The 14,145-nt window shown below is 37.1% G+C and overlaps 1 protein-coding gene across 1 annotated transcript in view; it reads left to right on the top strand.

Annotated features, from left to right (window-relative positions):
• The window catches only part of LOC140142642 (uncharacterized), a 30,538-nt gene extending 17,702 nt beyond the window's left edge, over window positions 1-12,836 (top strand). Inside the window, 4 exon segments of the mRNA XM_072164644.1 lie at window positions 111-273; window positions 1,036-1,486; window positions 12,359-12,415; window positions 12,418-12,836. Coding sequence (XP_072020745.1) covers window positions 111-273; window positions 1,036-1,486; window positions 12,359-12,415; window positions 12,418-12,590 — 844 coding nt within the window. The 3' untranslated portion in view covers window positions 12,591-12,836.
• Window positions 12,837-14,145: the final 1,309 nt, after the last annotated feature.

The raw sequence follows: 14,145 nt of genomic DNA, 5'->3' as shown, positions 1-14,145 counted from the left end.
ATTTGTCTGTAAAGTTTACATTTTGTAAAAATTCAATGAAAATGTTTTAGTATTAGTATTTATAATGAAAATGTTTTAGTATTAGTATCATATCATTATCCTACCAATAGATACTACGGTGAATTCCATGTTATTCAGCCAGTATCTGGGTGGACACAGGAACAAAAAAAAGCCATGGTGGCCAAGGATATCAAAAAAGCTGGTAAACCTATGTTAGATTGGGCCGCTGAATACAGAGGATACGAGGACTTTGATCAGTTGCATCCGATAAAGGTACTCGATAATGTAATTACAGCCATGAAATCAACAATAACAGAGCAAAAGAGAGAGATGGGAATGTATCTCCTCTTTTCTTCCTTCCATCTCCCTGTCCTCGTTTTGTCGTTTATTTTGCCAACAAAAGTAAAAGGATTCTGAACATATTTCAACAGCAGAGCTACATTTGAATTTGAAATCTATGCACTATAGGTTATTTCAGTTGAAATCCATATCGTCCACAGAGGGAGTGTGAATTTCAAATGGGGTTACCTGAGCGGTGAATCAATTTCAAATCTATACTGCTTCAACCTAGAAGTACAAACCAAATCTGTGGCATCGGCGGTCGATGCTTTGCGTCACACGCATTGTGTGTTTTTAAACAAAAATGCGACGTATAAAGAGGTGCGCTCGGCAAGTACAAATATTGCCTCTACATAAGCATGATAAGGGAGATTCTGCTGACGACGACAGGTACACATGTCTCAAGTCTGCTACGCGCGTTATCATGGTTATTGCGGTGCGAATTTGTCTCGGAAAATTAGCGTATAATTATATATTTTATTTTACAATCCCCCTCCCAGTTCCGGAGCCACTGTCAATAATGTAAGTTTTGAATGTTTTGAGCACCTCAAACTAATTTTGCTCGAGTTAAAGTTGAGTCGAAAAAACACCCGCATTCCATATTGGACTTCAAAATCTTCGCAAGCTTTGAGACACGTCACATTTTGGCCATATTTAATACAATAACATAATAAACAATTTTCTTCTTTCTAACAGGTACCTCGTAACACTCCTGGACATACCGGAGTAAAGTATTCAACGTGCGGCACTACCGCAAAAAAGCTTGCCATATCTATAGCTATCGGCATGAATTTAAAACGTGCGAGCAAAATTGTGTCAATTCTGGAAGCGTATAGAGTAAAAATGCCCGTCATGCTCTTTGTTTATGGAGATTTTGCCGAACTTTATCCAGATAAAGTCAAGACTTGGGCGAATCGATTTGATATAGGAATGCGAGAAGATGGGCCGCATCCACCTGGGCATTTTGAATTGTACCGCGATCCATGGGTGCGTGAGGCACTAGTTAGTACTGAACTACGCCTACAAGAATTAGACATTCAACCAGCATTTTATTTATGTCATAATTCTACATCAAATATAGTGAAAGCAGCGTCAAGTCGAGGCCTACGGATTATAAAGCCAGCAGCTGATTTTCCACCAAGAGAAGGTATGAACTGATTTATACTGTGTCAAAAAGTATCCTTACACTTGGAAAAATAATCACAATTCCAAAACTGAACCATGTTGGAATAAATTGGTTTTTTGATAGATGCACTATCTAATTCTGCACATTATGACACCATATTGAACATGTTGAATCCAATGTGACCTCAAGAATTAAAGTTACAAGTTATTGAATAGACGAAGGTCCAGTTTTAAAGTGACAAACTGGCCTATATACAAGGCGCAAAAAGATTCCAACAAGCGCACCTAAGAAACAGCACAGTTTCTTCAATGAAGCTTTATTTAAAGCAGTTTTTATTTCAGTTTTTACTTCTCTGTACTTTTCATAACTTACATTTTATTTGTCAGTTCTTTTGTTTCACGTTTCTTTTGTTCCTTTTGTTTTATATTAAAGCCAAACACATAAATTAGCCATTCACCACTCTCAAACCAGATGTCTAGTCTGTGGAGTTTTGAATAGGCCAGTTTGTCACTTTTAAAAACTGGATCTTCATCTAATCAAATACTTGTAACTTTACTTCTTGAGGTCACATTGGATTCAATGGGATGTCATAATATGCCGGATGAGAGTGTATCTATTAAACAAATAAATGTACCCAAATATGGGTTCGTTTTTCAATTTCTTCCAAATGTAAGGATACTTTTGGCGCAGTATATTATTACTATTATACGGGCCCGACCTTTTGCGTTTTGGGAGAATTCTATCACAGATTATGTAATCTGTGGGAACTGGGAACAGATTATAATCTGTGAGAACAGATTATAATCTGTGGGAAAAGAAGTAAAAAAAAAGGTGTACACCAAGAAATATTTTTACTTTTTAAGCAAGTGAAAAAGGTAAAAAAAAATTTTACTGCCCAGCAAAAAATATTTTCACTATTAAGTATGTTCAAAAGGTGAAAAAACAGTTTTTACTGACCACTCAAAAATATTTTCACTATGTCCCTTCTTACACCACATTTCGCCATACTGCATTTTAGAAACGCTTGCTGTTAGAATAAGACAAATTTTAATGCTAATTTATTGCACATTCTAGGGAAGCATGGTTACCGTTTTGAAATAACCGAGTGAGAGGGTTTTCAAGAAAACATTTTTCCTGTCAAAACTTAAGCATCCTCTGTATAAAAGAAAACATGAATATTAACTGCACATCATATATAACGATTCGTATACCCAATTGTGACACATTTGATGTCGTTTATGAGGCAGTGAATTTTATTTCAATTTTATATACGCCAAAATATTTTTTAATTGAGCGAGAATGGCGATAGAAAAAACCTTGAAAATTCCATGTTAAAATGACATTAGACCCTACCAATGATTACTGTTTCGTTTTTATGGTAATCTAATCTTTTATTTCCTGAAATAAAATTAGGGGTCTAATGTGGATTTATTGTATAAATGATGAAAACATCGACGTGTATACAAGAAGCTACAAGAAAATGGTAGGCCACGGCACACCGACATACTTTTGGTATACGGCGAGCACGTGCGAGTCAAAATCGATATAATGTATGAAAAAACTATTGTGCGTAGGCTCATTTATTGTATATAGAACACGCAGTTATCTACAATTGAGCGCTATTAATACGCATTAATGTTTTTAAACAAATAAAATTCCAAAATATGGTCATAGTGCACTTACGTCCACGGCGAATTCACCGTGACCTTTCCAGCCATAAACCCGCTTATTGAAGATTAAACCGATATATGCAGTACTAAACCATTATATAGTAATCTATTGTCCAATGCAAATTTATTACCACCTGATAATATTGATCCAATGAGCGACCGAATTGTCCGCTACGGACGACTAATCCAATCGATAATGACTCTATTGACATGTACGCACGGCATTACTCGTTGACTGCCGATAAACGTCCCAATAAATCGGACTTAGTCACCGGTCAGTTCTCATGATAGATTTCCATGGCTAACGATGGTTAACTATGAAAACATGTTAAAGGACATCAAGAAAATTTTCTAAGTTATTTATTTTGAGCTCTTTCGAGTATCGACGAGTAATTCTGTAGATTTAGGTTTTGTCTGTGACTGCTATGTGAGGCCGTCGTAGGTCGTACGGGGCTCAAACTCGGTGGGTGGGTGTAGCTCTGTCCTGGCAAGAAGAAGTTTATGTTCGTTAAGTCATCCGACCCCGGGGCCCCCCCTCCCAGGGGTCATTTGAGTTCAAATGACTAAAAACTGTCATATGGGCATGAAACTAGGTCGTACGAGGCTCAAACTCGGTGGGTGGGTGTAGTTCTGTCCTGGCAAGAAGAAGTTTATGTTCGTTAAGTCATCCGACCCCAGGGCCCCCTCCCAGGGGTCATTTGAGGTCAAATGACTAAAACTGTCATATGGGCGTGAAACTAGGTCGTACGAGGCTCAAACTCGGTGGGTGGGTGTAGTTCTGTCCTTGCAAGAAGAAGTTTATGTTCGTTAAGTCATCCGACCCCAGGGCCCCCTCCCAGGGGTCATTTGAGGTCAAATGACTAAAAACTGTCATATGGGCATGAAACTAGGTCGTACGGGGCTCAAACTCGGTGGGTGGGTATAGTTCTGTGCTGGCAAGAAGATGTTTATGTTCGTTAAGTCATCTGACCACGGGGTCCCCTCCCATGGGTCATCTAAGGTCAAATTAGTAAAAACTCATATATGGGCATGAAACTTGGTAGGTACAGTCAACATTTAGAGTTATAAGTTTAGGTCATTTTGGGGTCATCCAATGTCACCCTGGGGTCATCTGAGGTCAAATTACTAAAACTGTCATATGGGCATGAAACTTGGTGGGTACAGTCAACATTTAGAGACAAATTTTGGAAGGTCATTTTGGGGGTCGCCAGGGGTCATCTGAGGTCAAATTAGTAAATAATTGTCATATGGGCATGTCACCATCAGCCTGGTAATCGCGCCCAGCCAAGAACCGCCAAATATGGGTAACCGCCTAGTCTATTTTAAAACTGATGCATCAATGACTATGTTCATCATGTCATATAGAGGCCTTGCATGCGACGTATCATCCCGTAAATATGGCGGACTACTCAAATGCATTCAACAAAAGCATGATTGCAATCTACCGTGACAGTTCGTCTCACACACATAATCCTGCACTACGATCAAATAGGTTGATGACAACATTTGATTGAATGGACTGCACTCCGCCATAACTACGGTGAAGGACACCGGTTGAAAACCTTTGTTTGGAGCCAATCAATAATTTCATGCAGGGCCTCTATTGTATCATTCTCACATAGATATAGAAATACTAAATTCGTTCACTATCTATATTTTTACTTCTAGTAGAGCTCCAATCTAATGGTTAAAGTTATGTTTTAGGTTAGGTTAGGATTTTTTTAAAGTACCCAGTACAGTGAACCTTATGGTACAAATGCGCGCGAAAATTTTAGCATAGGCCTATTGAAACTAAACTGGTGAAATATGGGACAAAAGTGGAATAAATTCGCGCAAAGCGCTAAAATGGCATTTTGTGGCTATAAAATGGCCAAATATGAGGTTAATTTCGACACAAACCAATACACAGGCGTCAATATTGGGGGTGATTATATTGACCATCCCCTGGCAAAATATTGTGGCATTTATCCCCCCCCCCCCGATCTCCGCCTATGTAATTTAGAGCCCTGTGCCTCCATCGTTCTCCCTCTCCCTCTCTCCCCTCCCCCCCCCCATCCTTCCTTTTTTTCTTCCTCCCGGAAACTCTAAGTAATAGGCACAAAGAACCAATATGCGATACGTAATCCTCTTCTTTCTATATCTAACCTCCTTGGGCCTACAGATTATTATCAGTACTGATATATCATACGCTGGCGAAATTACGTAATTAATCGGATTAATTAACATACTGAGCAATAGGTGAAAACAATTTTGACAAAAGGAGTTGTCCTTGTCAATTTGTAGACATGTACTTTTGATTATTTACATAGCTTCTTCTCCAATCACTGTGTAAACATCCATCCAAAAATCTGATTGCTATTATTATATGGATGAATGGACATATCACAAAAGGATTGCTTATCTCAATAGGGCATGTACTTAAGCATTTTTTTTTAACTGACCGGCGCTCGTTACTGGGCGTTTTATCGGAGGTCACCGAGTAATGTCGAAGATCAAAATCGATTTTATGTATTGTGTATGTATCATAGGTCGCTCGTATTAATTGTCTCTATGCGCTTGAGAATTCAACAATATAAATAATGGTAGCTCTATTATAATACACATTAATGTTTTAAGCAGATAAAATTCCAAAATATAATATGTTTTCTGCCTTTGCTTGTCACGTGGTAGGCCTATGTTGAAGTTGCGATTATATTTTTAAATAAGTTTCAGATGAATAACAATAAGACAAGTGGCCGAGTGGTCTAAGGCGCTAGGCTCATAGAGTACTAAGCGTTGCGCCGTGAGTTCGAACCCCGCCTATGCCAAACTTTAAAAGAAGTAAATTAAAATTTGACTTTTTTTAATTTCATATTTGGGAAATGTGACTGGGAGAATTTATGTATGGTGTGGAGTGGTGTGATAGGGCATGTACTTTAACTGGCCGGCGCGGTCCGGTGACTAAGTCTTTATTGGGCGTTTTATCGGCAGTCAACGAGTAATGGAGCCCCACTGACCGAGTTTTGGGATATTTTTCACTGATTTGCAGCTGTTTGCTGTCATTTACTCATCAAGGCGGAGTACCGTTATTATAAGGACTATGTCAATTATTTAAAGATTGACATGTAGAGAATAAGCCATAATTGATTGACAGAAAGTACTAAATTTGTACCTATGACGGTTTTATGACGCCAATCTTCAAAAAACGATCAAAAAATGGCTGCCCGGTGGAGTAAAATGTGCATTGGAATAACACGGCGAGTTTGGATAGATGGTATGATTTCTTTTTAATAAAAATGTATGTTCCCCCGTTATTAAAGCTTGTACCGGGTTGAAGATTCAGATATTTGAAAAAGAATAAGTAATTGAAACAGAGAGAAAGTACTAAAATCATAGCTTTTATACTTTTTGATATATGATACTAACTAGTTCATACCCAATAGCTACGATACAGCGCTACCAGTAGGGTTCAATTGCCTATTGTGAGTGCCCCTGTGTTGTGTGCATACATGTAGTTAACAATAACTGCATGATGTACGTTTTCTGTCTTTGCTTGTCACGTGGTATGTTGAAGTAATGAAGTTGCGATTATATCTTTAAATTTTCATAATGATGCAATCAAGCCCTTACGGCCGAGTGGTCTAAGGCGCTGGTATTATGTCAATACTTTATAGTACTGCTTAGTGCATCGTGGTCTCGAACCCCGCCGGCGCCGCTGGCAAAATAAATTTAATTTTTAATTTTTTTTTTATATTTCATATTATGTTAGGGAAATGTGGTTGGGAGAATGAATGTACGGCGAAGAGTGGTGTTGTCCCTTCTGGGGCTTCGTACCTTATCGATCATTTGAATAATACACATTTTGACATCTCATTTCCTCCTGGTTATTTTAACAGATTTTCAGTACATGGACTAAGTACGTGGCTAAAAGGGGAGGGGTAAACCATTTTTTTTTTTTTTTTACATCCTATTTTGGTCCCCTTATGGTTAATGGGTACTTATGTGAAGACGACACAAAATATATCATTTCAAAGTCAAAGGTCATCTCATTTGCATAATAATGGGCGGCCATCTTGGATCCTAGAAACAATTTTGCATACTGATTCCTAAGGTACTTGAATTTATTTAAATGTTGGCACTGTTTCTAGGCCTGTAATGTGTTCCTTTGAAGAGTTATTGAATTTTAAAGGAGAAAAGGTTGAAAAACAATAAAAAAACAAAAGAAATTAAAAGATCTTATTTTCTTTGTTTTTTATTGTTTTTAAAAATACATCTGCGGGAATTGGCGAACTAAAATTGACGATACCTTTGGAACCCAATGCCCGATTTGAGTGGAACAAAAAGCATATGATAGAGAAAAATTTGCTTGTTCACCTTAATGTTATGTAAGTGCCAAAAGACACCATTTTCTGGAATATATGGTTATCTCCCCCCTTACGGGAGTGTTCATAAATACTTATTTTGATCCCTCCCCCTTCATATCCAAAAAAAGAAACCAAAACCCCCATCAAAGTATTTATGGACACTCCCTAATGATGGAATTTAAAAGGGCATTTCGTGATCCACAGCCTCATCCCCCTCAATTTTCTTGCAAATCAATTCGTTTTGCAAAAATATCGTCAAATTTGAATTTCGTTCTGGTATACCAGAACAAAATTACAACAGTGGCCTGTGGAGCAGTGTAATACACATAATCATGCATAACTCACAAACGCAAAATCGGAAGCAACTGAAATTTTGGGGATAACTATCCGAATAAGCTTTTTTTGTGGATATCTACTGAAAAATGCTAGGATCACGAAATTCTCCTTTAAACGCATGATATAGTCTACTAAGTAGTGTTGAAGCGGAAAACATTTTTAAATGGCAACCTAGAGAATTTTAATATGTCATGTTTTCGCTGGAATTGACCATAGTGTCAATCTTTACAGATTGGTTCACGCCTAGGTTTCACGTTTCATATTATGAAATCTCAAGGTGGCCAATTTTAACGAGCTCTGCTCTCTGTTGGTTTTCCTACCATTGAACGGTTTTTTGTATATTTATCATGTTATGTATTTTCGGTGAAATAAATTGAACATTGAACATTGAACATTGAACGTCTGGCATTTACATGACTGACTGATGGTTGTTCTAGACATAACGAAATCTGAATCATTAAAGCCAAAATAATCAAAGCAGTTTTATAAAGTATTATATATAAATTAATTTCAGTATGTAAATACCGTGGGCCTAATCTTTTTATAAAAGAGTGTTCATGCTGTCGACTGTCATGCGCGGACTATATCTATACGTGCATATTATTATTGCCAATTATCCCGGCCAATTATAAGTTATCATGCATCGGTATTTCAAGTTCAGTATAATTATTTATAATATAGTCTTTTGAACAAAATGAGATTTTTTTTAGCATGGTAATTAATATTAACACTAATAAAGATTAATCCAAATTAAGATTTGGTTGACTGGTTGAATTTATTCGAATTAACAACATCGAAAGATAACAATAATAATAGTTGTACACATTGACAAAATACATTTAAAAACATCTTTAAAAAGAGGCTGATTAAAAACAAATAAATAAATCAAATCCCAATTCCAATTCCAAACAAAGGATTGTCTATGAAAGTTATAATATAGATAATAAACTTATATCGGATCATTTAAAAGGTGCAAATATTGAACAATCATTTAAAGACAAAATTAATATTAAACATACAAATGAAGTGAAATGAAATTGCGCTCTAAATTGTTTAATCCCGCTAAGATATTATTAGTTAATAGAAAATGATTGATGCAGTTTCCAAAGTCAATGCATATTTTGCCATTTGAAGTGATTTATGTGTTTTGTTTGGGCTGCCACATTACACCATTGCCCGACAGTGCGATTAGTATTATATTAATACAGTATAGTGAATGTTTAAGGGATCTAAAATGAGCGTTTATTGCGTTTCGACAGTATTTTTTGGGGGACATGAGAGCACCTCAGACCTATCGAATTGCATTCTGAATACGAAGCATGTCTTTCTGATATCAAATAATTTTCATTTTTGAAAATCACAATATAATAAATTTTATGACAAATTATAAAAATTGATATTTTTCAAATTTTTGATATATAACAGTCCTCGAAGTAAATTATATAAATCTAATGATATATTCTTAAAGTGTATGTAGCAGGGAGGAAAAGCCGACGGTCAATTGAAAATGTTGACCTTTCATATTGAAGATATAGATATTTTTTCCCAAAAGACCTAATTTTTTTGGGTGTTTTGGGGAAAAAAATCCATATCTTCAATACGAAAGGTCAAAATTTTCAATTGATCGTCGGCTTTCATCCCACTACATACACTGTATAAATCATCAGATTTATAAAGTTTACTTCAAGTACTGTTAAATATCAAAAATATCAATTTTAATGATTTGCCATAAAATGTGTATTAAATTGCGAATTTCAAAAACCTAAATTATTTGATATCAGAATGACATTCTTCGTATTCAGAATGCAATTCGATATGTCTGATGTGCTCTAATGTCCCAAAATAAATACTGTCCAAACGTTCATACCCCAGCCCTTAAATTAACTCAATAAATTAAATAAACGAATGACAGGGATACAAATCAACATCGTAGTGTGGTGTGCCCTGTGTAATTTAATTTGATTATTTATGTAATGAGAAAGGTTTATGTAAAGGCTAGGGATTTTCCAAGATCACATCATGTGTTGTAAAATAGCAATTGGCTATTTAAATAATGGGATTTCCCAGTGCTTGATATATAAGAAAATGTAAACATAATTCTTCACAGTTGAATTTTGTACTGGGCTAGCTAATGTGCTTACATTCCAATTCCTTCAAAGAAAGGAAATTGCGAACCAGAAATGTTTTATGTAGTCAATGTACTGCTGCCTGCCACTGTTGTCGGAGAAGATCTAGATTACATCAAAGGGCATACCTCTTTCAAGAAAGGAAATTATATTCTTCTGTCCCTGAAGTCTGGTTTATGAAACAACACATACATCTGTCAAAGTAAATGGAAACGGCCTGTTTTGTGTGAAAGGTGAAAGTAGCACCATTTTGAAGATAGAGAACGGCGCAAGGAGTTAAGTGTTTGGAGAACGGCGCAAGGATTTCAGTTTGGAGAAAGCAGCACCATTTCTGTGCGAAGATTTTATACGCAAGGGTATTATATAAATGCAAGTGTACAATGGACTTCGCTGATTTTCGCTTGACAAGTGAATAAGGACAATTACATCAGCCGTCTAGAACATTGCAAGAACTCTATGATCACCTACAAGACTGCTGGTTAAGTACTGAGTACACTGTAAAAGTCATAGAACACTTGACAGTAGTGTTCTGTCTTTGTTTCCAAGATTAGTTATGAAAAGATGTCTGCATATCCATATTAAAATTTGCCTTAAATAGTGTTTCCTTACCTAGCACTATCACAAGAAGGAAACATTGTTACATTAATATTTGATTTTGAAAAATAAGACATTTGCAAAACTTAGAACACATATGTAACACCTTTTGAACACTTGACACGTGTTCTTTATTTCCTTATGTCTTTCTTTGTTTCATTTGAAAACTGGTGTTCTTGTAGTTTGAACACTGATGTTCTGAAATATTTTTAGAACACTTATTTCACATGTGTCATGTGTTCAACTGTATCTTATGAACACATCTCAGGTGTTCACACTAGTGTTCTCTAAATAAGTTCAACACGTGTCATGTGTTAAAATACCGTTACATTAATGAACGCGTTCCATGTGTTCTGGCCAATTTACAGTGTCGTTAAAATATTATTGTGATTGTGTGATTATTTTATATGTGCATTTCTTGTCATATATTGTACCAATCATATTTTGCTTTCAATTAAAGACTTAAATTTAGATAATCAACTGGTTATATTTAACAGCGTTTTATGACATAAAGTAACATAAAATGCCAATTTGATTTGTTCAAAATATCAGATAAGACGGCAATGAATGACAATAAAAACTTTGCACCATATATTTTGAGTTCATTGTGCGAAATTTTCGGGTTTTGTTTTGGGCCTCGGTATTTTTCCTCGAGAGCTACCGCTCCCTTGGAAAAATACCTCGGCCCAAATCAAAACCCTCCGCTTTCACACAATGGCCTCAAAATAGATTTTGCGCAGTTATTATTGTCTGATCAGAAAATAAATTGGAGTTATTTAAAGGGTATATTTTCAGGGTGTTTCTAATAACTTTCTTAAAATGTCGCACAGCAACGTAAGACTCTCAAAATGTGATAAGATTTCCATACATTTCGCAACTTTAGTGGCGGAAAAGTGCACAAAGATATCAGCAAATTGTATAAAATTTGTCAAAGATACACTAATAGTTCATAAACAGGGTGTTTCAATACACAAGTCTTATCCAAATGATTTGATGTGTTTATCACTTAGCATTTAGGGTGTCTCAATAACAATACCGTAGGGGGACTTAGCTTAGCATTTCGTCAGTAAAATTGAAACTTGCTTGCAGATTCGTCTTTAAAAGTTGCCCCATAAATGTATGCCAAAAATTGCAACCCTCTCCCCATTTTACCCTATAAAGTTAATTCTTTATTACTTCCGTGGTCCGAGCTGTGCGCTAAGCGTAGACGAGCGTACACACAGAAGAAATAAACAATCACGCTGATTGGCTGATCAACAGACTCGACACGACCGGTTGACCCATTGGTCATGGGCGCAGCGCGTAGTAGGCGACCTTGTCACTTCTACGCGATCGCAATTCACCAGCGTGTACCCGGACCACGGAAGTAAGATGGTGATGGTTGGACTCGGAAAAGGCCACATATTATGTTCAATGAAATTCAATCTCCTAATGATGAAGGTAACTCAAGATGACGAGACAGATGCTCGGTCTTATTCCCGTGGAATTAATATTAAAGGAGGTCTCCGGCAAGCACATCATTATACCATATATGTTTTTGAGGTTTCGACAAAAACCAATCACAGAGGCATATTTTCCAGCTAGAAGCTCAAACAGCTCTTACGATGCTATGCACTCAACCGTGTAGTGTAATCAAAGACTGTGTAGAGACAATTCACTGCTTGCTTGGAAGCTCTTTGAAGAAAATGTCTGCTCATGTGTATCGATGTAAACTGTGCATAGATGGTTTATAAGAGAATCGTTTTTGTATGCAAACCTTTCCATATGTTTAACTAGTTCACTGGACTATAATAAAGTCACTGTTATTTCCTTCTTTCTTTTCAGGGACTACGTTACAGTATGACAACTATTACAAATTTAGAGACGTTGAGCGTGTTCCAAAAGCCTTCGTATACTAAATGACAGACTAGAACACACCCATGGAGGTGTTCTGACATTGGACACGGATTTACCCGATACACGTATGAACATTGTATTCTTGTTGGATTTTCTAGTGGAAAAGTCTGGATATGATTTGGTGTCTGTATCGGATTGTGTGGCTTCGTTTGTGGCTTGAAGTACCTGTAACTTTGTGGGTGGGGGGATATGTAGGGAGAGATATATGGTGGTGGTAGGTTAGTGTATAGGCGGAAGCGGGTGAGTGGCTGTGGGCGATCATTGTGTAAATTTGCAGTTATTGACCCTACTATATGATGAACCATTGTGTTGAACAATGGCGTAACCCCCTCCCCTTGATTTGAAACTTTTGAACATCCCATTGAAGAATTGCTGAAAAACAACTTGTGCCTCCCCCTCCCCCATCAGGCCCGGTCAACCCCCCCCCCCATCCCCCATCATGGCCGGTGCCCCTCTCATGAGTCATGCCTATACAGTTAAACGTTAAGCTACAGGCATTGTTAGGGTCAAACTATTCAGCCTGTGATAAAAGTACAGTGGAAGATAAACCTAAAAATCTCTTAAAGGGAATGATCTCGTTAAACTTGAATATAATGTAGACCCCTGTTTTGATGCAAACCATACACCTAATGACCCGCTTACACGCAATGACCCCCCTTTTTGAAGGAGTGCACACCAAATCTGCATATTTTGGGCGCTTCCGCACATGAATAAATTGAACATTTTGTGGGCAATTTTAGCTTTAAAATTTTTTTGCAAAATTGAGCTCATTTTTTTTAGCAGAAAGTTATTTTGCACTGTCATTGACCCCCGGGTATTGACCGCCAATTTTAGCGATCCCACACTGAATGACCCTCATTTTCTTGGAATTTTTAGGAAAAAAAATCCTACATCGATAGACTCCTAGGTCCGTATGCACAAAAGAGTTAGACCAGGTCTAAAGTTAGACCTGGTCTAAGTGGAATTTAGTTCCATCAGGAATGGTCCTTTACTCTGATTTCCTTCCTAGCGTAGCAAGCAAATTTTAAAGATTTAAATGCACAGTTCAAAAATGATTCAAAATAACTTTAGAAAACATGAAGGAAAATGTCCTTTCTCCTGGTACTAAATTCCACTTAGACCAGGTCTAATTTTAGACTCGGTCTAACTCTTTTGTGCATACGGACCCTAAGGTCGTACCGGTAGGCACGGGTGTGTCACTTTCATACATGTATATTCTGTAGTATCATTAAAAAAAATCAGGTTTTTTGTACTTTAAACGAACCAGGATCTTCTCTGAGATCTTGTGAACGCGCGCCTTATAAGAGGCTTTGTCAGCTTCAGTCTTATGTTCTTTAAGGCGTGTTCCGAATACCCTGACGGTCTCCCCTACGTAAGATTGTTCACAATTAAGACACGGAATCTCGTAGACACACTCCACTGTTTGTAGTATGTCGTGCTTGTCTTTGGGGTGTATCAGTATGTTCCTAAGGGTTTGGTGCGGCTTAAATGTCTGTATACCATGTTTCTTGAACTCGCGTCTTGCTCGCTGGGAAAGCCCCTCTTTTTAAGGGAGGACAACCATGCTTCTGGTGGTTGTCTGCGACTGGTCGTTTTTCTTTGCAGTCTTTTTATTAATATCTTTGAATGCCCATTCAGGGTAACCGCATAATTTCAGGGCTTCTTTGATTTTTTGCTCTTCAACAAGCTTGTCTGCCTCTTCCGTAATAACTTTG

The sequence above is a fragment of the Amphiura filiformis genome, chromosome 20, assembly GCF_039555335.1.
Source record: "Amphiura filiformis chromosome 20, Afil_fr2py, whole genome shotgun sequence".
Classification (NCBI taxonomy): Eukaryota; Metazoa; Echinodermata; class Ophiuroidea; order Amphilepidida; family Amphiuridae; genus Amphiura; species Amphiura filiformis.
The sequence above is the reverse complement of the archived record's forward strand: the minus strand, read 5'-3'. Positions and strand labels throughout refer to the sequence as shown.